The following is a 24983-nucleotide window of genomic DNA, read 5'->3' as shown; positions in this document are numbered from 1 at the left end:
CCACAAACGGAGGCAATCGATGCCCAGTAGGTCAGTCAACGACTGTTAATGGAGGGCGTAGGTTGATACTTGGTGGAAAGAGCTAAAGCTCCCATTTGTAAGTCTTTGACCCAATTGACGGTTGCCAGCACGACCCGTCGATTGGTCTACATGGCGTCGATGCTGGCTGTCGATGAGACATGCAGTTTTTTGCAGAGTCTCGGCCAAGGCTGGGGGTATTTAGGTAATTCATCTAGCTTTCTAAAAATAAGTTGGGCGGTTCATTAAGGTAATTTTGGATATTTTAAATGGGTTTATAAGTCTTGAAAACTTAGATGAGTTCATTATTTCAAAATTAAAACCCCAAACCCTAGGGAAGAACTTCTAAACCATCACTGAAGCTTGAAGAGAGATTGGAGCTTGAAGCTTAGTTTCTGCATCAATTTGCATTCAATTTAGTGGCTTAGCATCAATTAAGGTATGGTTTTCATCCGTGAATCTCTTTTATTCAAGGAGCGAACTCATATCATCTCCCCCTTGCATTTCGAGAGAGTCGTAAAGGCTCAAATTCCTTTCATCAAGTCACCTAATCAAAAATCGACGTACAGGTCCTGAAGTGAAAGAAATCAAAGTGAAAGAAGAGGAAGAGAGTGGGTCATAAGGGCTCAAATTTATTTCTTAGAATTATGTATTTTATTGTTTTTGGGCGAAAGCCTTTTTCTTATTTTATTTATTTATTATTATTGTTAGAATTTTAGGACAAGTGAAGAAATGGCCCTAAGGCTCAAAACATAAAACGAAATGGGTTCAAATATCGGTCCAGGAGGACAGAAATCGAATTTGGACCCGACTCTCTCTCTCTCTCTCTCTTTCTATCTCTTTTTACTTACCGCATTTATTTCTTTGTTTGTCGATATCTGTCGTTAGTCTTAGGGTCGGAAAATTCAAAATCCCCGCAAGACGCCACCTCATTTAACCATTTAAATTAAATCAACCAAGTGTAAATAAGTATTTAAATAAACTTAAATCTCACTTAGATAGTAAGTTGGTATTTCAAGGATTTTAAAATGAATTGCAATAAGTTAAGTTTTAGCCAAACAAAGTTAGTTGTCGAAAAACCGCATTAGTGGGTATTTTAGGTGCCTTAAACACCTTCCTAAAAAATGTAAATATGAACCCCCGAATCCCCTTTTAAAATCTTTCAAATGATTTCCTGTTTTAGTCAATTGGAAGAATAATTTTCTTGATTTTTCTAAAAAAATTAAGTGGCAACTCTAAAACAAGTCTTAAAACGTAATATTTTTTTTCGTAAATAAAACAACTAATTTATATTTTAAATGCATGCTTTTATGCATAACTATCATGCTTAGTACATTTTTATACTAACACATAATCTTGCCTACATTCTCCCAAATGTAGGGTCCGACAAGCAGGGTTTCTATTCTAGTGGCTAGAGCTTCGACTTTGATCTCTTTCCGAGCTTGGTGAGTCCTTATGGTTCGAGGATGGATTTTCCTAATAGTAGTTTCACTTTCATATTTCCTTTTTGAACATGATGTATGGACTAGGCCCACTTTCATTCGATTGTAATAGATGGCTATCTTGAGACATGAGTTACACTTCCACTTTTCTATAAAATTGTTTTGGACTTAAATGTTGTTTTACTCTTTATTGTTCTACTACTTTATGTTATGAGGACTAAGCGACTTATATGGAGTCTTCAGGTTTCTATATGCATGTTATATCTAGGGGGTACACTTGGGTCGTGACAAATATTCTTTTTCTAACTATTTAAAGAAGACATAATATATAGATATGACCCTTAACTTGGCTTCATCGACAATTGTGCCCTCCAACTCTGAGTGTACACAAGTAGGCACTTCAACTTGTGTAAAATTGAACAAGTCGACATACATGTCCTACATGACATAATATATGTAGGACGCCACGTAGGACACAAAATTGCCATGTATGTTCATTTATTTACTTTTATATAGGTTTAAGTGTCTACTTGTGCACATCCAAAGTTAAATGTCATAATTGTCAGTTGACGCCAAGTTAAGAATCATGTTTATGTATTATATGCCTTTAAAAAATAAAAACTGATAAATGATCCAATTTCCCTCTCTTTAAGCAATTTATATTTTCCCAAAAATATCTTTTGCACCCCATTCAGTATCATTAGTCGCGCTCATCTCGCGCTTGTCGAACTCATTAGGTGAATCATCGTTTTAACTTTCAACTCGCCCTTTATTGGCTTCAGGTGTTTGAACTTCAATGGTTGGACTCGATAGAATACGCCTTTTACTATTAGTGAGTCGCTAAATTCACCTTGTTTGTCTAATTTAGCGTTCGTTTTCACTCAGCAATATGTCACTTTCGGCAATGAATTTGGGTTCGCCTTTATTAGTTCGGCGCATCGCTGATGTGACCTCTCTTTGCCAATCTGCCTTGATATTTGGACAACAAATACTGTGAGCTTCGACGATAATCAACCTATTAGGCAAATTGCATTTTTGTTTAGGTAATCAATAGCTCGGTAATTTCTACTTTTCAGTGTTTTTGACCTCTTTTTTCATTCATTTCATAGTGACCTTGTCCTTTAGCCTTCATAGTTGTAAAATATCATCAAAATAGAACATAATTAGACATTGATGACACTAATAATTAAACTAAAATGAGTGAAAATCTGCTACTCATCAATAGTGTTGTAGCATGGTAGGATGGCTGCATGATGAAAAAGTTCTTCCGACGAAAGTCTCTTGGCACTGCCTGTCATACATCGTGGCAAGCCTTTTCCGGTCATGTCTAACCCTATTTTGGTTAAGTCGGATGTTTTGGTCATATAAGTACATGTGAAATATGATTTGAAGGGAAACCAGGCCAAGAACTAGTGACTATAACGTTTTCTTTCTTCTTTTATGTTATAAGGTTGCGGTACGTAGTTTGAGGCTTGATTTGTTTTCGATTTATGGCAATGGTTTAATTATGTAATTATTTGATTGTCTAACCAATAATTAAACCATCTGCAAATCTAATTAAACTTTAAAGTGAAATTCCAGACGACAATTTAACAAGGCAAGTTTTGAACCTGTACGTTGGAGAACAAATTCTAAATTAGGACATAAATATGTTTAATTGATTGCTTTTACTGGAAATTATAATGTTTTTCTGATAATACTAATTTCATACGTACTAGGTTAACTTGAATAGGCAAGTAAGTTATTGAAAAATTCTAGTAAATTTATCAAGCAATAAATCAAAGGGAAAAAGATAATAAATACTCTTAACCCTATGAGAAAAGGCTCCTTGAAAGAAGTCATATGACATTTCTTAAGGAGTACTATATTTTAATTCAAAATCATTAAATCCCACAAAATTTTAAAACCCAAAACCATGACCATCTCGTTTACACCCTCAAAATTAAACGATAAATCATTCGGCTTTTTTCAATAAACTCCAAACGCCTATTTAGTGAGTTAAAAAAGTTCATAGTAAACCACATGGATATTTTTAGACTCAGTTAGGAGTCTTTACCTTACGCCAAATACATTAGTCAAATCTCAATATGATTGTTCGCAGAGGCATAGCCTACAATGTCTCGTGTCATGAAATTCCACAGCATGTTTGAAATTGGCTTAAGTCATCAGCGGCCCCTTAAAATTATCCGCATAATTCACTTAGACACTTCAACTAATACTAGTACCAATTGAACACTTTTACCTATATAATAATTATTTCTATTAGACATTTTCTGATAATCAACAAAAAATGTGAAGAGTGTGTGATACACTTGCGGTGACGTGACAACATGACTAATTAAAAAATAACATTTGGCATTGGGCTCAAAAATTATTAAAAAAAAACACATTTAATATCTAATTTTTAAAAAAAAAATAATGAAAATGTCAACCTATTCTAACCCACCTTACCCCACCCCACCCCAACCCCCTTTCATCTTCATCTTCTTCCCCAAAACACATTTTTTACTCAAATTACAAAATCTTATTCTTTTCAAATAACTTCAAGATTAATTTTTTTTCATACTAAGAGTGAAGAAGAAAGAAAATTTTGTTGTCGGTTATTCAATTCTACATCGATGACAAAATGAAATTGATAACCCCAAAATTATTTCTTTCAATTTTTTTTATATCATTTTTGATAAATTTAATGACCACTTATGAATTTGAGTAAAAATCTTTGTTCGAAAATTGTGATAAAATAAATATTGGCTAACTATTTTTATACGTAAAAGTCATTTATCTTTTTTTATCTTCTTCATACTTGTTCCTTGTCTTTATGAGATTTTGAAATAAATCATACGAAGACTTTCTTTCAAATCTGAATCTTTATAGTTGATTTTCATTTATCTTCATATTTGGAAGATATAAATTTTTGTATATAAAAAAAGAAAAAAAATAGTGTTGGAGCTAAAATGAAGAAAGTTTTCTAAACTAAATTATGAAGAAGATGATAGATAGAGAGTGGAGTGTTTTCTTTTTTGAAAAAAAGTGTAAATAAAGAAGAAAATATATTTTAAGTTAATTATAATGCAAGTGTCAATAAAAGAAGAAAAAATGTAAAAAGAAGAATAAAAAAGACACTATTTTAAGTCTTTTCACGCGCTTCATGGAAGTGCAATACACATTTTTTTCCATATCAGCATTTTGTATCTAATAGGTACATGTTTTGAACAATTTAGGTGCTCAATAGGTACAAGTCTCAGTTGAGATGTCTAAGTGAATTATGCGGACTACTTTGAAGGGCGGTATATGACTTAAGCCTTTAAAATTTAACTTTAGTTTATATTGTAGTAGTGTGTGCCATTGACTCACGGAAATAATTTGTAATAGCTTAATTTAGTTAATAGATATAAGTCCAAACCTCTACTTATTGCTTATAATATACCTGTGTGTGCAGTAATAATTATTATAAAAAAAAGTGAATGCCAGAGTCAACCCAAATCTTTGCTTCTAATAAAGAGCATCAATTGTAGAATGCATTTGCACAAAGAGGAAATTTTTCTCTTCTAAGAAAAGATGGGTCTTGGACAGGAGGAGGAAACATCATATGCTTTTGCACAAGGAAAATGATTTCAAATGCGAAACACTGAATCTCCTCTTTTTGTAACAACCAAAGCTCCACTAGCAGAATGCATACGCTCAGGCCTTGCACCATACACTAACACAACAATACACACCCCATGCCCTCCCTATCTTTCTAAGCGAACACACCAACTGTTTGGACTGCAATCATCAATCCTTTTCTCAAAACAGACATGACCCTGCACCATTATAACTCTAAAACAGATACTAGACGAGATGAAACGACCTATAAAGATATATGTTATCTTTCCAGAGCAATGAAATAAAAAACATCAAAGACAATAAACACATCTGTGCTGTCTCGTACAAGAACAACATACAAGTGCACACTGCACCCACAAAAGTTGGTCAATGTTTCAGATGAGCAATCACTGTGCTTTGTTTTTTGCATCTTCTATTTCAAAGTAAAATTCAATTTTTGAAACTCAAAGCTTGATGAGATAACTAGTCATTACATAAAAGACACTAGAAGAAAACTCAAACAATAAACAAAATTGAAAAAATTACTTCAAGATAACATGTTTCTGCAATTTAATAATAGTCAAAATTACTTGAACATTATTTTCAGACACCTAAGAAGGGCTAATACAATTTCTAATTTAAATGTGTGAGGCCAAATTCTCTGGAAGAAGGCAACCAGGAAGTTGACGGGGCCTGGGTTCAGATTCTATGGAAGTTAAATCGATAATGAAGAAGAAACCACAGAAGTACTTGCACAAACTTCCGACTTGCTCACCTATCATCTTCTTCGTACCACAGTATTTTGTGCACGTTGAGCACCAATTGCCTGTTGTCCTTGAGCCCCTGCTTGTCCGCTAGTCTGTTCTTCAGCCATGTTCATAGCTTGGGTCATAGCATTCATAACAATGAGTCCAAGAGGGATCAAATACATCCACTGAAATAAAAATCACAAGAAAAGAGTAAAAGATGAGTACAGGAAATATTTACAAGAAGCTAATTCAATCAGACTCACATATTTAGCCCAGAAAGATCTCTCTGGAGGCTGCACTTCGTCGCCCTCTGCATTCTCTCCTACAACAGCTTCTGAAAATATAGGTGTTCTGTTCCAAAAGCATTTTTATTACTGACTAGCTTTAACATTCAAAGTAAGTTCTAGCTACTTCAAGAAAAGTACTGGGACGAATTCACGGAAATAAGAAATCAGGGAGTTTTACAAGAAAAGCAGAGTTTAAAACTCAAATGAACCATTAATCATCCACAATTAATCTTGTTGATGATGTTGAAGTGAGTATGCCAACGGGGCCTTCCCTCAAAATGTCAAAGAACCCTTCAACTAGTGGAAGTGCACCATCCACCTCTAGCAATGTCAAGGGTCCTTCAATCTCTATTTCTCGCAAAAACCAAATGAAAAGAGAAAAGGTGGACCTATTATTTTAGAGAGCAACGGGAAAAAATCGGGTCCTTTTGCTAGGTGGATGTATGATGCAGGGCTACATTTCAATTATATTAATTACACAGAGTTTTGGTAAATTCATTGAGGCAATAGGCTGATATTGGCCAGGAATGAAGCTCACCCTATCACGAGGTAAAAGTTCTTTGTCTAAAAATGAGGTGGAAAGATGAACCGAAGTAGCTTGCTTTGTCTTGGAAACACAAAGTAGGAAGATGAACCAACCAAACCAGCAGATACTCCTATGGCGTTGGGACATATTTGGAAAGCCAAAATTCCACACATAGTAGCTTGCTTTGTCTAGTTATTGGCAAAGGAGGTAGTGCTGAAACAAGATAACTTGATGGAAAAGGGGACCCCTTTATGTTCCAGATGTTTTGGGGGAACTGCAGAACCAGTGGTTCGTATATTTATACATTGCAAGGTCACAAGTCAACTGTGGAGATTATTCCTCAGACTCAAACAGATCTTGGTCCATGGCAGGGAAAATCACAAAAGCATTACATAGTTGGGAAGAAGCAGGAGTACAAGCTAAGAACAGAAACAACTGGAGAATTGTACCTATAGCTATATGGTGGACAATATGAAAGGAGAGGAACATTAGAGTTTTTGAGAATATGGAGAATACTATACAACAAGTCAAAATGAATTGAATTTTGACTTCATGTTTTTGGTGTAAACAGATAAACTCTAATGATATTTCCCCTATCATTGATGTCTTAGACCCATTATAAGGATAGGACAGTAGATTTTGAGGTCTTTCGTAAATATGATTTCAGTACATCCCATGTACTGTGTTACAGAAATATAAACACTTGCCTGTCAAAAAAAAAAGCAATCAAGATTGTAGAGGATTATAAGGTCTAATGGAAAACTTATGTATGTTCCATTATGATGGATAAATGGACAGCAAAAAATGGAAAAATGGCATTAATGTTTTGGTGAATTCTCCATGGTAGTGTGTTCATTGAATCTTATGATGCTACTGACTCTTCTACTGATTATAATAAAATGTTTAACTTGCTTGCGAAAACTATCTTGAAAATAAGCAAGGAAAACGTCGTACAAGTTGTGACTAATAACGTAAGTGAGAATACGAAAGTGGGTGACATGTTGAAGGAAGTGTTGCTGTATATTCTCTAGACTCTTTGTGTTGCTCACTGTATCAACTTGATGTTTGGCGACATTTTCAAGAGAACCTTGCATTCTACAGGTGAATAACTTGATATTTAGTTTTCCTCTTTAATCTTCATACTAATTTTCTATACCTACTAACTAAAAAATTGTTTTTGAACAGTTTTTGCTAAGACTATTAAGATATATTCTTATATCAGTCAAAGGGTGCTGTTGTCGAACACGATGAGGAGATACACAGAGCAAAGAAAATTGGTAAAATCCGCCAACACAAGATTTGCAACAGTTTTTTTTGACTTGGTATAATTTTTATATGCAAAATAAAAATTTGAAAACCTTGTTTATGTCAACTGAATGGAATGAGAGTGTCTATGCAAAGGAAGCTCTAGGGAACGAAGTTGTGAGACACATCATTGGTCCATATTTTGGAACGACATTGTTCAAGCACATAAGTTGGTGGCCGTTTAGTTAGTGTACTTTGTTTAGTTGATGGGGAGAAAAAACCACCAATGGAATACATTTGTGAGGGCATGGATAGGACCAAGAAAGTATTGAAAAGGCATTTAATTATGATGACAGGAAATATGGGAGAGTTTTTGAGATCATTGATGCAAGGTGGACGGATCAACTTCATCAATCTTTGCATGCAGCCGGACATATTTTGAACCCATGTCTCTTTTATAAAATAATGACATGAAGACTTTAGTCAAAGAAGTGTGGCGGGATATCATGCATGTGTTGAGAGGATGATCCAGATCCCAATTTGCAAGACAAAATATGGGAGGAGCCTGGTGTTTACATGAAAGTTGATGGGCTACTTGAAATGGAATCAGCCCTTTCAGAAGAAACCTTAAGGACACCAGGTGAGCATTTCAACCTTTAATTGTGTTTAGAGCTTAAGCTTTTAAGCTATTACTTATTAACTTTTAAAATAATTCTTCTACAGTTGAATGGTGGATGCAATATGATTATAATGTCCCAAACTAGCAACAATTTGCTATTAGAGTTTAAATTTTAATTTGTAGCTCATCCAGTTGCGAGAGAAACTGGAGCATGTATGAACATGTGAGAAACTATACTACACTATTACTAAATTTAATACCATCACTCCTAGTACTTACTTTCAACAACTTCTGCGCACATTCACCCGCAATTCACGGATTGCCTTCAAGTTCTAATTTCATTGTTGTCATTACATACGTACTTACCATGGAAGTTCTATTCTTGATATGCTATCTGCCTTACATAGTCGGACATTTTTTCAGTAATAATGTCTGCTTGTTGGGGACGTAGCCACAGGTCAAGGTTCACAAGTTGATAAAACCACAGACAGATTCAGACTACCAGCTGTGAACTCGTGAGCTCCATCTCTTCCTAGAGTAGCTGAGTCTAGTATTTTGATGTCATATGAATATACAATTTTTGGGTAGGTCGGGCTCTGTCCCAACCATAGGACGGTTGTCAGACTCTTAGACGCTTTTGTAGGTAGGTGACACTTTTTATGTCAGTTGATATCAGTGGTCTAGTGGTGGTTGCAGGTTGGTTTGCTCGGTCAGGTATGGCACTTGATGCAGGTTTGAGGCGTGACACCCCACCGGACTAAATTGACATATTTGGCTTTTCAATTGTCAAATCAATCAATTTTAAATATACCAAAGTATATTTGTCTTTTCAATATAAAATCCAAGTATTTGGAAACTATAAGAAAGATACTACTCGTTGGAAATATTTTAAGATGATAATGTTTAAATTATCCTTCTAAAAAAAACGTTTAAATTATAATGCTCCTGAGGAATCTCCTTCGAAGTTTAATAAGGTTCCCTTTCTAGAAGAGAAATAACAATCTTTCTGGAGAAATGGTGTAAAACTAATACAACCAGTAGATCATTCTTTTTTTTAAAAAATCTCATATGATATAACGAGTTAAGGGTGACACACTACAAGGCTATATTGCTCGAACTCTTAAAAAATGTGATCAGGTGCCTGGTCGATCCTTCAAAAGTAGGCAATTTTGGAGGATCCAACATGCGTGCACCAACATTTTTAGAAACTCCGAGCAACTTAGCAGTTAGGTACTTGAAGGCTCTCTGAAGGAGATTACTAGCTAATATGAACTCCCTGATTAAAATACATAGTAATATCCGCCAATTATCAATGAATCTGAAAATCCTCAGCTGGAACGTAGGGGGATAAACAGTGAAGGAAAAGGGGGGTTAGTACAAAGAGCAACGCAACAATGGAGGGCAGATATTTACGTGTTAGTAGAGACTAAGTTAACTGAGAATGAGACACAAGTGTATTTGCCAATTATGGCAAAATAGGTGAATGGGGGAATGTCATTTGAATGCAATTGGTAGAAGTGGAGGGATAGTTGTGATATGGGATAAGAGATACTGGAGAGGGGAAGTGGTAATCAAAGCCTGACTGTCAAGTTTGAAGGCATCAACCAGGTGCTTACCTGGTTCCTTAGTGCAGTATATGCTTCTTGTGATACTGTGGCTAGGAGAGAACTATGGCAAGAATTGATCAACATCAAGGAGGCTTGCAATGGACCGTGGGTGTCTTGTGGTGACTTCAGTCTCACAAGATATCCGAATGAAAGATCAGAAGGGAACAGAATAATAGGGGCCATGAATGAATTTACAGAGTGGATAAATGAGATGGAATTCATTGACCCACCACTCTTGGGGGGTACCTACACTTGGAGAAGAGGAGACACTCGCACATCAGCTTCCAGAATCGACAGATTTTTATATTCATCTCAATGGGATGAATCGTTCACTCAAATCAAACAGAATTTAATGCCCAGATTAGGGTCTGACCATAATCCCATTGTGCTTGATTGTGGGGACCTAAACTTTAAGAAGACATACTTTAAATTTGAGCAAGGGTGGATGGTTTTGCTGAGAAGATCAAGAAATGGTGGATGTCCTTCAATGTGACTGGCACAGGATCTTACATAATGGCTTCTAAATTAAAGATGCTGAGATTGCTTTCAGAGGATGAACTTCTTCAAAAGGTTCACCTAGCTATGGAGTTTGAGGAGGTGGCTAAAGAAGAAGAAATAGCTTGGAGACAAAGATCTAGGATACAATGGCTCAAACAAGGTGATAAAAATACAAAAAAAATTCACAGGATTGCAACAGCCCAGAAAAGATACAACTCTATTGATACTCTATTGGTGGAGGGGAACTCAATTTCAGATCCAGGAGAGATTAAAAGAGAAATAAAGTTTCTATAAGAAATTATACGCAGAAACTGAACAGTGGAGACCTGATTTCAAGCTGCAAGGACTGAATACTATTAGCGAAGAAGAACGAGATTGGTTACAGAGCCCTTTTGAGGAGGCTGAAGTGCTGAACAGCATCAAATCATGTGCCAGCGACAAGGCTCCAGGCCCTGATGGCTTCCCCGTGAGTCTTTTCCAAAACTTCTGAGAAGTCTTGAAAAATGATTTTATGAAGGCATGAATGCAGTCAATCAGTTTCATGGGAGACGTGAGTTTGAGAGGAGTCTCAATGCCACCTATGTGGACCTTATTCCAAAGAAGTCAGGGGCTGTCGAATTGAGAGACTTCAGACCAATAAGTCTCATTGGAGGAGTTTACAAAGTGTTTGCCAATCTCCTGGCAGAGAGAATGAAGAAGGTAATTAGCAAGCTAGTCAACAGGCATCAAATGGCCTTTATCCAGGGGAGACAAATTCTAGACACAGCCCTAATAGCAAGTGAATGTGTTGATTCAAGGATCAAAGGTAAAACCTCGGGGATCATGTGTAAGCTTGATATTGAGAAGGCTTATGATCATGTGAATTGGAAGTTTCTTCTCAATATTTTGAAACAAATGGGGTTTGGAGAAAAAAGGTTGAAGTGGATAGAATTTTGTATTAAAACTGTTAGGTTCTCTATTTTGGTGAATGGAGAACCTATTGGTTTTTTTTTCCTCAGAAAGAGGACTGAGACAAGGTGATCCTCTTTCCCCTTTCCTTTTCATTTTAGCTATGGAAGGACTAAATAGTATGGTGAGGGTAGCCACAACTGGCTAAAAGGTTTCAAGGTGGGCAACCAAGCTGGAGTAGATGTACAGATTTGCCATCTTCTCTATGCAGATGATACTATGATCTTTTGTGAGGCCAAGGAAGAGCAGGTATGTTTCATCAGGATAATCCTAATAGTTCTTGAGGCAGTGTCAGGGCTTTTTGTGAATTGGAGGAAGAGTAGTATGTTCCAAGTTAAAGATGTATCTAATATTCAGTGCCTGGCAAATATTTTGAGCTGCAAAGTAGAAAATCTGCCAACTACATACCTGGGGATGCCACTAGGTAACACCCACAAAGAGTTAGAGATATGGGATGGAGTAGTGGAGAAGACAGAAAAAAAATTAGCCACCTGGAAGACACAATATCTTTCCTTCGGAGGAAGAATTACATTGATCAATGCAGTCCTGGATGCCCTACCAACTTATGTTATGTCCCTTTTCCCCTTACCTGCGAAAGTGGAGGAGAGATTGGATAAATTGAGGAGGAAGTTCCTCTGGTTGGGCAACAAGGAAGGAAAAGGTATTCACCTGGTCAAATGGCAAACTGTACAACTTAGTAAAAAAGCTGGTGGGCTGGGTGTTAAGAACTTGGGGCTGCAAAACATATGTCTTTTATCCAAATGGTTGTGGAGGTTTGGTGAAGAGGATCATGCTCTTTGGAAGGATGTTATCATCAGCAAATACGGACAGACTGAACAATGGACAACCAACACTGTGACTAACGCTTATGGGGTCTCAGTTTGGAGAACTATCAGAAATTTGTGGCCTAAATTGTCCGGGAGCATATGTTATAAGGTGGGTGAAGGGACTAGAATTCTATTCTGGAAAGACAAATGGATCGGCCAGAACTCCCTCATGGAGGATTTTCCAGATTTACTCTTTCTGTGACAATCCTGAAGCATCCATTGCTGAGACCTGGACTAACCAAGGATGGAATATCATCTTTAGGAGGCTTCTAAATGACTGGGAGATTGAGAGTGTGGCCAGCCCAGTGTTGTGAATGGCGAGCGCCTCATCGCCTTTGGCGAGAGGCGAGGCGAGGCGAGGCCTCCTCGCCATTCCCCACTGAGGCGAGGCGGTATGCATAAGGCGGCCCATGGCGACCCATGGCGACCTAATGGTGCCAGAAAAGGCGGTGCCTTTTTTATTTTTTTAAAAAAAAAATATTTGACTTAACAATATTAGTCAAAATTAGGGCTTTTTTTTAATATTTTCAAAATCTGCTGCTGCGCACTCTTCTCCCCGACTCTCTTCCCCTCGCGACTCTCTTCCCCTCGCGATCTCTTCTCTTGGTCTCCATCATCTTCGAGTTGCTACTGCTGAAGACCTGAGGTATACCTCTTTTTTTCTGTTCTTCTTCTTCAATTTTCGTTTCAGACTTTCAGTTCTGTTTTCTTCACTGCTTTTTTTCCCTCTATTTTCTTCACTCTGTTTTGTCCCAGATTACTGTAAAATGCCTTCTGTTTTCACTGTGCTGTGAGTCTGTGACTGCTGTCCATTATTTTTTTGAAAAAAAAATTAATTCATTCTATAGTAATTATTATAGTATTTGTAAGATATGTAATTGCTATTGAAATTTTGAATATTATATGTGCAATTCAAAATTTTTAATTTTTGGTATTAATTGGCGCCTCGATTCAAAAAGGCCAGCGCCTCGCCACTTGCCTCGCCGCGTGGCGAGGCAGGCCCTCATCGCCTTTTGTCGCCTCTCGCCGTCCAAAACACTGGGCCAGCCTACTGCAAAGGTTGTATGATTTCTCTGGTTTAAATACCAGCCCTGATACAATCAGATGGAGACACAATAGGGATGGAGAATTTTCAGTTGAAAGATTGTACAGAAGAAATCTGATCTGACAACCTGGGAACATCCCTGGACCTTGGAAACAAATATCGAAATCTAATATCTCTACCAAGATTAAGGGTTTCACATGGAAGGTATGTAGAGAGCATGTCTCACTCAGGAGAAACTGAAAAAGAGAGGTTTTGAGATTGTCTCAAGGTGCTTCTTTTGCAAGGAAAAGGAGGAAACAAATAGCCATTTGTTCCTCCATTGTAGAGTGACTTCTCAGATGTGGTATATGTTTCTTAATCTCATCCATAAAACTCATCCAAAAACCACGGATGATGCCTGAGCATACGACAGATCTTCTAACCTGCTGGATGAGAAGAGGTGGGAGTACAAAACAGAGAAAATGGTGGAGCCTAGTTCCTTCTTGCATATGGTGGTCAGTCTGGAAGGAAAGAAACAATAGATGTTTTGAGAATACTACTAATCCAATGCAGAAAGTAAAAGAAAACTGTATTAATAGTTTATATCTTTGGTGTAAAGAAGAGGGTATAGATGAGGTAGAACAGCTAGTAGACTTCTTAGGCTATCTGTAATTACGATTACTTGCACTGTAATTTTTTTGATGGTTGACAGCATACCCACATTGCTGAGCAATATAACTTTACCTTGCTCAAAAAAAAAAAACTTGCTTTATGCAAAAGGAGAATACAAAGTCGAAGAAAAAAAGAAATAAAAATTACAATGACTTGCCTGGGTGCCTGCTCAGTAGGTTTTAGGACTGTATGCGAGTTAAAGGACCATTTTGCAGGCTGAAACAGAAGCACCAAACATAATATCAGTCATAGGATTAGCATCTTATTACATGAAATTCCTTTCCTCTCCAGCACCATAAAAATATGAGAAGGGAAACAAAGAGATAAAAGAAAAAGTAAAAGAACATGGGTTTCAATCAAATACAAGTTTTTAATGGGTTCATGCACTTAAATTGTTGGGGAAAATACAACTGCCAAGTGGTGAAATCATGAGGTACTTCTAGCTACAAATATTGATATATGACCATTTCAAAAGAATATTAATATATGAGGTTTACAAGAATACCCGCAAAAGAAAGGGTGTAAAAGAGATAAATGTGCAAGTTAGGGGAGGTTTGTATGTATTAAGCCTAACGTTAATGATACTTGTTTTCAAGTTTTATTTGTGATAGTTGTATTTGGAAATCGTGTAGCAGCCCTACAACTCGGGGAAACTTTGTTCACCTTACGGTTTGTAGGGGTTAAAAGGTTTATTTCATGATTAGTCAGTCCTAGGTGCTGGTCATGGCTTCAAATTGGATCGTGATAATCGTAATATTAGAGCTTATGATTTCACAGGATTCTATGAACCATGGAGCAGACTAGCTTCAAATTGGGTCATGCTAATCGTGGTACTAGAGCTTCTGTTTACACAGGATTCTTCAAATGGAGCACAATGCCAGGTATCGTCTCATATTTCGCATATTGTGCACCAGTCTAATAAGCAGGAGGCTACAGGATTTATTTTTTTTTTTGAATATAAGCAGGAGGCTACAGGATATTTTAGAACCAAATCAGTTCTTTCTTTCAATAGATGCATTTAGTCCCTAGACGCTGGTCATGGCTTCAAATTGGGTCGTGATAATCGTGGTATTAGAGCTTATGATTTCATAGGAATCTATGAATCATGGAGCAGTGCCAGGTATAGTCTCATTTATATCGTGCGCCAGACTAAAGCAGGAGGCTATAGGATATTTTAGAACCAAATCAGTTCCTTCAATCGAAGCATGTAGAGTCAGTCTGAGACACTTGTACAACTTTTTATGGATATGGCAAGAACTAGGGAATCAGCTACATATGAAAGAGGAGACACAACCATTGGCCCAGAGGTGGCAGCAGACGACAGGGAACCCCCACTAGAGGTCAAGACCAAGGCTGAGACGGGTCATGTCCCGGGACATGTAGGGGCGAAGGTCGACCCCGATTTGAGCATCCAGGGCACTGGAGTTGCTTGTTGTGTAGAGGACATTGTAAAGTAGCAGCAGGCACCACTTCCTATGGTAACAGAGACAGGCCCAGTTGGAATGAAACAGGCCATAGAGCTATTACCTGAAATTGCTTCTGGGCAGGCTCAAAAGGAAGGTTGAGAGCTGCAGATAGGCAGACAGATAGTCTACTGGAGAATCTGGATGCTTGTGACTGAACTTTTGAAGTTAAAAACTCCTCTCACCGGGTCTAAGGAAGATGAGACCGATGATGCAGATGAGGGCCCTCAGTAGTTCCTTTTTTGAAAAGGAAAGTAACAGTGGACCCTCAGTAGTTCCTCAAGGCTATTCGGAATGCAACCAACATCATGAGTATCAATTCCTTTTTTTGAATTATGCATAAATGATTAAAGATCTGAAACAAAGTCTTAATATCATTAACATTTCTACAAAGATGGCAATTCACCAATTCCATCTATTCACCGCTACAGCCATCACCCACCATTATCAACAACCACCACTGTTGTCAATCACTACAATCATCTATCACTACCATTAGACACTATCTAAAATCATCACCGCCAACCACCAGTACAACACCACAACCAATCACTATGACAATTATCACATCAATCACCACTATATATCTCCAACCACCGTCATCATTCAGCACGACCATTAGTTCCCGCTATCACCCATCAACTGTCACCACCAACTACTACCATCAACTTCTACTACCAACCACCATCCTCAATCGACACTAACAACCACCACCGCTAGCCACTGCCACCACCACCAATCGTCATATAAGTTTTTAAAAATATTAGATTGATTTTTATTTTATCAAACTTTATATTTTATATTCTAAATGAAGACAAATTTTACACATTCAGATGTTGAAAAAATAACAATCACAATTTTTTTTTTTGATAAAGCAATCTTAATTATTAAGTACAGATCTTAATACATCTTAATATTTAAATGTATATTCATATTCAGACATCTAAATCTGAATGCACATCTTAATCTTCAGATGTGCACCCAAATTCAGATGTCTTAATTTAAGTAAGAACAATGAGGGCTTGTAGTTTAATAGATTGGAACGCTATGCATCCACCTGGTACAAAATGAGAGTGCCAAAGTGTTGAGATTTATTTCCGGATTAGTGGACCCATTATATGACAAGATAGAATTCAAGATGAATGACTTATCGCATGAGGCAATTGTTGACTATTCTAGAGAGTTAGAAGATAGAAGCAAGGGAAGAAGAGAAACCAGAAAGGAAGGTAAGAAAGGCTAGGATTAAGGGTTCTTTTGAGAGGCATTGATTCTGGTAAGGGAGGTGGCATACGTGGTTGTGATAGAACGTTCATGTAACACCCCCGAATCTAGTAGACTAAACTAGGGCTAGGTGTGTGGGGGTAACAAACCATGGAAGAGGGCGAGGGCCTATAATACCTAGGAAATTGTTGAAGGAAAACATTTACTTCCCAAGCCAACTTGGCGAAGGGCAGTGTGGTCACCAAAGTGACTTGTCGATCCGCCAAGAGCACCCACAGTCACCTAGTGGACTGTCCCCATGGCCCTAGGTACTGGAAAATAGGGCGAGCCAGGTCAGGACTGACCGTTCTAGTGGGCTCATCGCCAAAGGCCCCTCCTCCATCAGCAAGTGGTCTGCCTCCAATGAGTGAGCTACTGGAAAATTAGGTGAGCCAAGGGCTCACTTGGCGAGTCGCCAAATGCCCTTGGGCAAGGCTCAGCGTGCAGCTGCCTTAGAAATAAGTTGGGGTCTTTAATTTCTTTTCATAGTTTTCTTAATTCTATACAACGTCGTTTTGCTCTTAACCTAGAAAAGTATATAAGGATTATATTCCCAAATTTCCCCCAACTTAAGTCATTCTCTCAAAAACCAAAAAGAAAATCCAAGATCTTCCTCTCAAATATTTCTTTCTCTAGAACTTGAAGAAGAAGAAAGAGTCCTCAAGCATTTATGGGCTTCGTAGTATAATGGCTTTTCATCCATGGGATCCTTTCTCCCATGGAGTCCCCGGGGATTCCCCAATTGTGAAATCTAAATCCCGAATTCTAGTTAGGGTTTCTTCCAATATTGTGAGTTATGATGAATGTTGATCAAATTGAGTGATTATGATTGTTTATGATTGAATTGGTAAGAATACATGTTTTTGGGATGAAATTACATGTACCCATGCCTATTCCATGTTTCTAACCTAGAATTGATGAAATTGGGTTTTATGCATTGAAGGGAAACTTTATGGGTTTAGATATCCCCTTATAGGATTGATGAATTATGACTAGAGTTGCTTGAGATTAAAGCATATATGATGACTATGGTGTTAATTGCAAGAGAGTAAAGCATAGATGATGATCATGAGATGTGATGCTTTGAGAGTAAAGCCTAGACTGTGAATTATTGATTGTTGATGTTGTAGTATGGAAGCGATACTTCCTACGATGAGCTTCTAAGCATGATTGTATTAATGTGAAAGGTTTACTCTCATGAATGATTCTAGGTTGAAAGGATTTCTCACCTAAAATGAATCTAGACTAACATGTTAAATAATTGATGAGGCTAGAGGCGACTAACCTTGACCTCCATATGTGAAAGGATATGTGGTGATTTCCCGTACTCCCTTCGAATTGAACAGAAGTGATTCCCCACGTTTCTATTACGGTGAATAGACATGGAGGTGAGTACCATGATCCTTATGAAATGATGTGGAGGCTAGTACCCGTGTCACATGATGTGATAGTGGAGGCGAGTACCCATGATCTTAAAGTAAGGCAAGAGGCGAATACCCATTAGCCTTTGAAAGCTAGGCAAAGAGGCGAATTCCCATTTCTTTAGAAGTATGGATAATGTGATTATGTTATGAAGATGATTAGCATGGAGTGTTGCTAGATATGCCTTCCATGATGTAAGCTTGATTAGAAGGCAGATGACCTAAGTCTTGGCTAAGTTCAAGTGATGTAACTTAAGGAAGTATTCCTCTATCATTATGATGTTTTATATGTATTGATTATGCTTTATGCCTTATATTGACTAATGTCTATGTTTATGTTGTTTATGCAAGCTATCATGTTTAGTACATGTTTGTACTAACACATACTCTTGCCTACATTTCTTATCAAAATGCAGGGTCCGGCGACATTGGTTCTCACGTTGATAAAGGAGTGAAGATCTGGTGAGTCCTAATAGCATTGGAGGATTTGACTACCACTTTCCATTATGTTTTGGACTATTGTATGGGTTGTGTCCCAAGGATATTTTGTTGTTCATGTTTAGATGGTTTGAGACAAGTGTTTATAGACTTCCGCTCGATTTATAAAAGACACTGATTGTATTGAAATATTTTAAAATTTTTCGTACCATCTCCTACTACTTTATGTTATGATATGCTAAATGGCTTGTACACCTTGTTACATCTAGGGGTACCCTGGGTCATGACAGTTCAAATAGTAGAGAAAATAAGAGTTTCTAATGGGAAAAGAAACTTCCACAACCTGTAGATTTTCCTGCTATTTTGCATATTTTGGTGTACAGCTGCATACAAGATATTGTAGGGCTCATTATCCACCAAATTTTGAACCATGCGGCATGTATCCTTAAGGGATTTCTCGATTATTACTAACTGTCTAATTTCTCTATTGCATACCTCCTGTATGGGATGGTATATTTTCCCACAATAGAACACTTCACTAGTAAATAGTAGTTAAAAGAAGTTGAATCAAATTCATTTTGCCTCAATCATTGGGTCTAAAACAAAAAATCAAAGTTTAGCAAATACAGAGGTTCATTGAAAAAGAAGCTTTGATTTCCATAGAAATCTAAAAATATTAATGTTATTTTCCAAAAAATTACCATATTAGCTTTTGGTAGTAGTTCTTTAGAGACTAATAAATGCTATCAGAGGAGAACACGTAAATTGGGATGACTGTCCAGACTATGTACTTAAGTTACCACTCCGACAGCTTAAAACTTTCAAATAGAGTAGTATCAATCCATTGCCCTACAAGCTCAAATTTGGGGACTAGTGATTACACACATGTGATATGCTTCATATAAGTTGGATTGAAAGGATGGACAGATTGGAAGGTGGATAGGGCTCTAAGACTTATGGATCAAACTTACAAACTTCAATTGACGAGGGTACTGGCATGCACCAGGAGAACCATAATTAACAGCCAGAATATTCACACCGTCCTGCAATGAACATATTAAAGTCAAATTCCTGACAAGGATAAAAATGAAAGATTTGCACAATAAAGTGTACATTGTATCAACTTACTTAATTTGCATAGTAACGAAAAATCTGACCTCACATGTCTTTACTGAAATTCAAGAGACAACACTTAAACTAGACAAGGTAAACCACCTTTCTGCCTTAGAAGACAAGGCAAAATTCAATGCATGCCAAGTTGAAAGATAAAGGGAAAAAATTCATGTTGAAAAATCTGAGTTTAACTTATTTTCTTTACTTCGTACAGTAGCCGCAGTACTTCACAAAATGCCGTTATCCAAGATAAAACAATATTCTTAACCAGCTCCGTCCAACATCAAAAGCAGAAAGAAAGGAAAAATGAAATGGAAAAAAACATATTATATCAGAACCAACATAGTCAAATTAGGTAATAAGTATTGGGTTGAATATTACCATATGTATGAGAAAGTGCTCCTCCAAACCATCCCGTGGAAGACACCTCTGAGGCAAAAATAGTAACAGCAGTTAGATAATAAGCATGTCATTTGAATCTTGCAGTATTCCAAGATAATACAAGTACGATAAGTCAAAATCACAATGTAAATTTAACTGCCTTAAACGGAAAAATATGAGTATAAAGGATGTGACTGACAAGGGAGAGCTCCCAAGTTAGAAGAAATTCAAAGCAGTTGAGAGATTTAATTGATTTTTGCCCGTGTTAGATGTTTACCCTCCTCAAAAACAGAAACTGGTGCACAGAGCCATAATAAGAATTATCTAGTCTATCCCTCTTCTCAATTTATTCCTCTATTTTCCTAGATGTGAACACCTTTGAGGAAAAGTTGTTAAGAAGTCTCTTGAATACTCAATGAATCATTTTAATCTATAAAAATTTACGGCTATCTGGCTGCTCCGCCGCCTCAGCCTTTAGTCCCCAGTCTCTTCATATTGATCTTTATTTTGTACCTTGGATTTGCCAATTTTTTAGAAGTTATCATACATAATTATATAAATTTTCCTAGGGAAATATGAACTTTCAGAAGAAAAACCCAAACAACAAGGCTTAAAGGCACATACGCAAATCCAGTAGCACCAGGAAGAAAGATTAAGTTCCAATATTTCTATTAAAACTCTATGACAAACTACAGCAATTAAAGTTGGGACATAGATGAAACTACTTCTTTTTAGACAATCAAATTTTACTGGTTAAAATGCCCTTGCTAGGTAAAAGAAAACATCCCAAGAAAGTATGTATTAAATCACATGAAAGTTTCTTCCCTGAAAGAAGGTGTCCACATATATGCCCTTGCTAGACAATTGCTCTGTCATTTACCACAATACTCAACTTTTTAACCCTAAGACTTCAATGTCGTAGGAAAACACAAGTGCCAATCAAAAAGAGTCAATGTCATTAGGCATAAAGGCATGGGCAAACATCAGATCACACAAAGGCAAATATTCATGTCATTTCAAACAACGCCTTCCTTTTAAAAAAAAAAAATTGGTAACTTAGTGTATTTCTAGCAATAATTAAGATCAATCAGTAAATTGGTTGTACTTGCACCATATTTACATCAAAAGACTCGTAAGAAACTGGAGCTATTCTAGTCTTCTATAGGGAGCTTAATACATCTAGAATCTCCACAGTTTCTACCAAGTGAGACTCTCTACACCGAAAACTACGCCTTGCTTTTGAAATTTCACATGTACAGACAAATACACATATGCTGATAATTTTAAACACAATAGTTCCAAACTTACTGCTTTCACTGAGGAAACAACATATTCTCTGCCTGAAAGGTTCAATACGTTGGATGGTACTCTTATTTTGTAAAAGTCATCACCTTTCAAGAGTTTCTGCATCAAATAAAATTCACAATGATAAGTCAAAAGTACAACAAAGGCAGTATGATTGTAAGAATGGAAAATTCAGTTACTTCGAAATCCTCCTTCTCTGGTCCAGTAAAAGCATTTCTGGAGAAGCGAAGCTTTGTCAGCGTTTGCATCTGTGACAGAAAGTGGCAAAGATCTATTAGTGGCCGGATGATGAAAAGTCAATCGTCAATCGTCATCCAAGACATACTCAAGTTATTGCCAAAAATCTATTGGTGACAGTAACCAAGTGTTTATAAAAGCGCAAAAAACATGAAAAGATCCATGGGAACTGAAGTGGAAAGCGAGAAAAGAAGTTCACGCCTCTTTGAAGTGAAGTGCTTACAGGTAAAAAGAATAATGTCAACCAACTATGGATTTAGTACAAAAACATCAAATTGCAATTAAAATAATAAAGCTCAACATCCAATATACAATATTGCGATATTACCTACTCCTACGAGCTGATGTTCAGAGGCAACCAATTCTCATCGAAATCAATTCATACACCACAATTTGAAGCGCATACTTCTCTTAAGACCATGGCTCCACCCATGAAAGAAGAATAAGCCCTCTCTTCATCGCTTTAAGCGACAAAGCAATGACTTGTAGCAAAACAGACAACCAACACTGAAGACATACTCTTAGACTCACACTCACCATGGCTATTAGATCCTCTCTCCAACAATGTTTATGAGTCCAATTATATGGAATGACTATTAAGATCACAGGTTCTATAATATTAAAATGACATTACAGAAAAACTAGAGACTAATCAACGCTTTGAAGAATTTGAATAAAAATGGGTCTCAAAGAACCATCTTGTTAATAAATAGTGAAAAAGCATTAAAAAGTGTAGAGAATTGGTTTCTGTTTCAAGGAAGTGACGTGATATATGGAACAACATTAAATAAAAAGAACAATTAATCTGGGGCAAAGGGAGTCCGGAGTAGTTTCTAAATATTAGCTAACCACCATCCTCAATAGTCAACAGAGTAACAACTTCCTGCAATTTGTCTTTTCTTATTAGAAATTCTGTATAGAAATGTGATTGACGTAGACCAGAAATTTGGGACCACTTGTTCTGCTTTTTGTTAATTTCTTTGAACATTCCACAAAATTATTTACCATTTTAAAGAAGAAAAAGTTAGCATCGACCTGTGATGATAATCGGAACAATTCTCCAGTCACAATGTGTGAAACAGACAGTGTTTACTTTGGAATACAGATTTCTGGAGGAATTTAATATTTGAAGTGTAAAATCTTCCCCTTATAAGTCAAAATACTTGCATTGGGAGCACTATGAGGCGGTGTGTACAATCATCAATCAAGTTAGTTCAACTATTCAATCACAATCTTCCTTGAAATTATGTGCTTAACCATGAGATTGTGTCTTTTGTATTTCTTGTTCTTGCATTTTGCAATTGCTAAATAGAATAAGAATTCTTGGAAAATCATGTAGAAAGTGATTTACCCCAAAATACTCTGCAATGCATAGGAAGTATCATATCTTTGCACATACATCCACTAATGCAGTAAGTGATTTATCAGAATTTGGAACGAAGGTGTTTAAAAAGATGAGATAGACCTAAAATCACATGGATTGAAGTTGTCATGGGAGACCTACCATCTCTTGGAACATGCAGACTTAGCGGAAGACTGGGCACAATAGAATAAAACGATCTATATAGGCAATATCAATTAGTTAGGAATGTATTCTAGTCGCATTATCCCATTTGCTTTAGGTCCTATGCTTTCTAGGAGTGCTTTTTAACATTATTAGAGGTTTTTATGCTAGATATAGAAAAATTCTAGGATCTTTATTATTATTTTGTATAATGTTAGGCTTGAGATGAATTTAAATGAAGAAACATGGTAAGTGAGGATTCATATTACCAACGTCCGACTTTCTTGGGACTGGGGCATAATCGTTGTTGTTGTAATTAAAGGTCAAGCAAATGACTATTTTAATACAACTATGAGCACCAACAACATACCCAATGAAATCCCACTAGCCTAAAGTAAACAGAAGCATATGCCCAGATATACATGCTATACCTTAATATAGGGTTAAACGTCAGACAAGCAACTATAGCTTATCTAGTTCTCATCAGATACTTCTTTTACAATGCCAAGTATAAGCTCATTCCCATCTAAACAGAAATTTGCACCAATAACCATCGTTCCTTACCAACTACAACACTTGAATTAAATACTATTGCAAGGCACCCAATAATATCTGAGTACAGACAAGTGTAACTCCTGTATCCTGCCCATCAATATTTAAACAACATTTGTGCTCTTGCAAGTGACATCTTGAAGTCATTATTGTAGTTTTTTTATTTTTTTTGTGATGACAAGGAAACCAGCAGACCTCCAATGTGGAAGTCCCAAGCTTAAAAGGAGTGGTTAGTGGCATTACTCTTTTTTGCTTTTTATCAAGATAAGGTGCTCTTTTATGAGGCTGCAAAGAAATTATGGTTCTGTGAAATAAATACACAACTTGCTGATATCTGCAACTTCATATTACTCAATAATAACTATAATAAAAATTAGTTATTAGGACAGTTAAAAGAAATAATACTACTTAATATTAGTTAATACCAATCTGTATTCAGCAATATATATATATATATATAATCAATCATAACAATTGTTTGACAAAAGTAAGTGATTAATAATGACCTGGGAACCGTGAGAAGAAGATTTAAGGCGAGCAGTAAAGGTGCCGGCACGGGAGAAGTTGGAGTCACCAAAGGCATGTTCCAGAGGGAACTGGATCTTTGAATCTGGATCAGAGACCAACCTCTTCCGGATCGACTGAGGTGTTGCTGCGTTGACGTTGTTGGGATCGGAACGGGATCGGGATCGGATTCCACCTTCGAGACCAAACTCTTCATCGTCGACGAGGAGCTCGTCGGACTGGAAGCCAGAAGACGTTGTAAGGATCAACAGCAGGAAGAAACCGGCTGCAACTACAGTTTTGGTTCTCATTATTCAAGGATTTTTCGGAGTAAACACTTAACAACTAGTATGCTTCCTCTGGATTCCTGGGCTAAATAAGTGTAGTAAAATGTAAAAAAAAAAAAATATTCCACATCCTAAATAGTAGTACATGTTATTTCTTCTTCTTTTTTTTTTCTTAAAATTTCATACGTTAATTTTCTATTTGTTATGCTAAAAACAGAAAAATAATAGGAAAATTAATTTATAATATAATCCCATAAAACACACAATTATGTTTTAATTATTATTAACCAATCCCCAATAACAATTTCAAAAATTCAAATTTTAAAATTTATCATTCAATATTCTTTCAACTTTGATTCAAACTTTTCACAAATTTGAAAAAGATACATCATTAATATATCAACCTTGCTAAGACATTTAGAATTTATGAATATGAACCATACTAAAGCGATGAAAACATTGTTGGGGGGG

At 36.7% G+C, this 24983-nt stretch overlaps 1 protein-coding gene across 1 annotated transcript; it reads right to left on the bottom strand.

Annotated features, from left to right (window-relative positions):
* Positions 1-5499: 5499 nt before the first annotated feature.
* On the bottom strand, positions 5500-24630 carry LOC107018161 (ER membrane protein complex subunit 10). The gene is made up of 8 exons (XM_015218565.2): positions 24228-24630; positions 21608-21676; positions 21432-21527; positions 20124-20171; positions 19601-19672; positions 14205-14263; positions 6058-6145; positions 5500-5979 (listed from the first exon to the last, which is right to left on the bottom strand). Exons 1-8 carry the CDS (start codon positions 24534-24536, stop codon positions 5824-5826), a joined length of 897 nt encoding a protein of 298 aa, XP_015074051.1. The 5' UTR covers positions 24537-24630; the 3' UTR covers positions 5500-5823.
* Positions 24631-24983: the final 353 nt, after the last annotated feature.

This window comes from Solanum pennellii, chromosome 4, assembly GCF_001406875.1.
Source record: "Solanum pennellii chromosome 4, SPENNV200".
In the NCBI taxonomy this organism is placed as follows: domain Eukaryota; kingdom Viridiplantae; phylum Streptophyta; class Magnoliopsida; order Solanales; family Solanaceae; genus Solanum; species Solanum pennellii.
This window is presented reverse-complemented; position numbering and strand designations above follow the sequence as displayed.

Excerpts from the sequence above, each read along its gene's own strand:
- LOC107018161 (XM_015218565.2), bottom strand. The coding sequence starts at position 24,536 with ATGAGAACCAAAACTGTAGTTGCAGCCGGTTTCTTCCTGCTGTTGATC. Across the intron at positions 21,528-21,607 it reads CAGAGAAGGAGGATTTCGAA|AAACTCTTGAAAGGTGATGA; the intron begins GTAACTGAATTT and ends TATTTGATGCAG. Across the intron at positions 5,980-6,057 it reads GATCTTTCTGGGCTAAATAT|TGGATGTATTTGATCCCTCT; the intron begins GTGAGTCTGATT and ends TTTTTATTTCAG.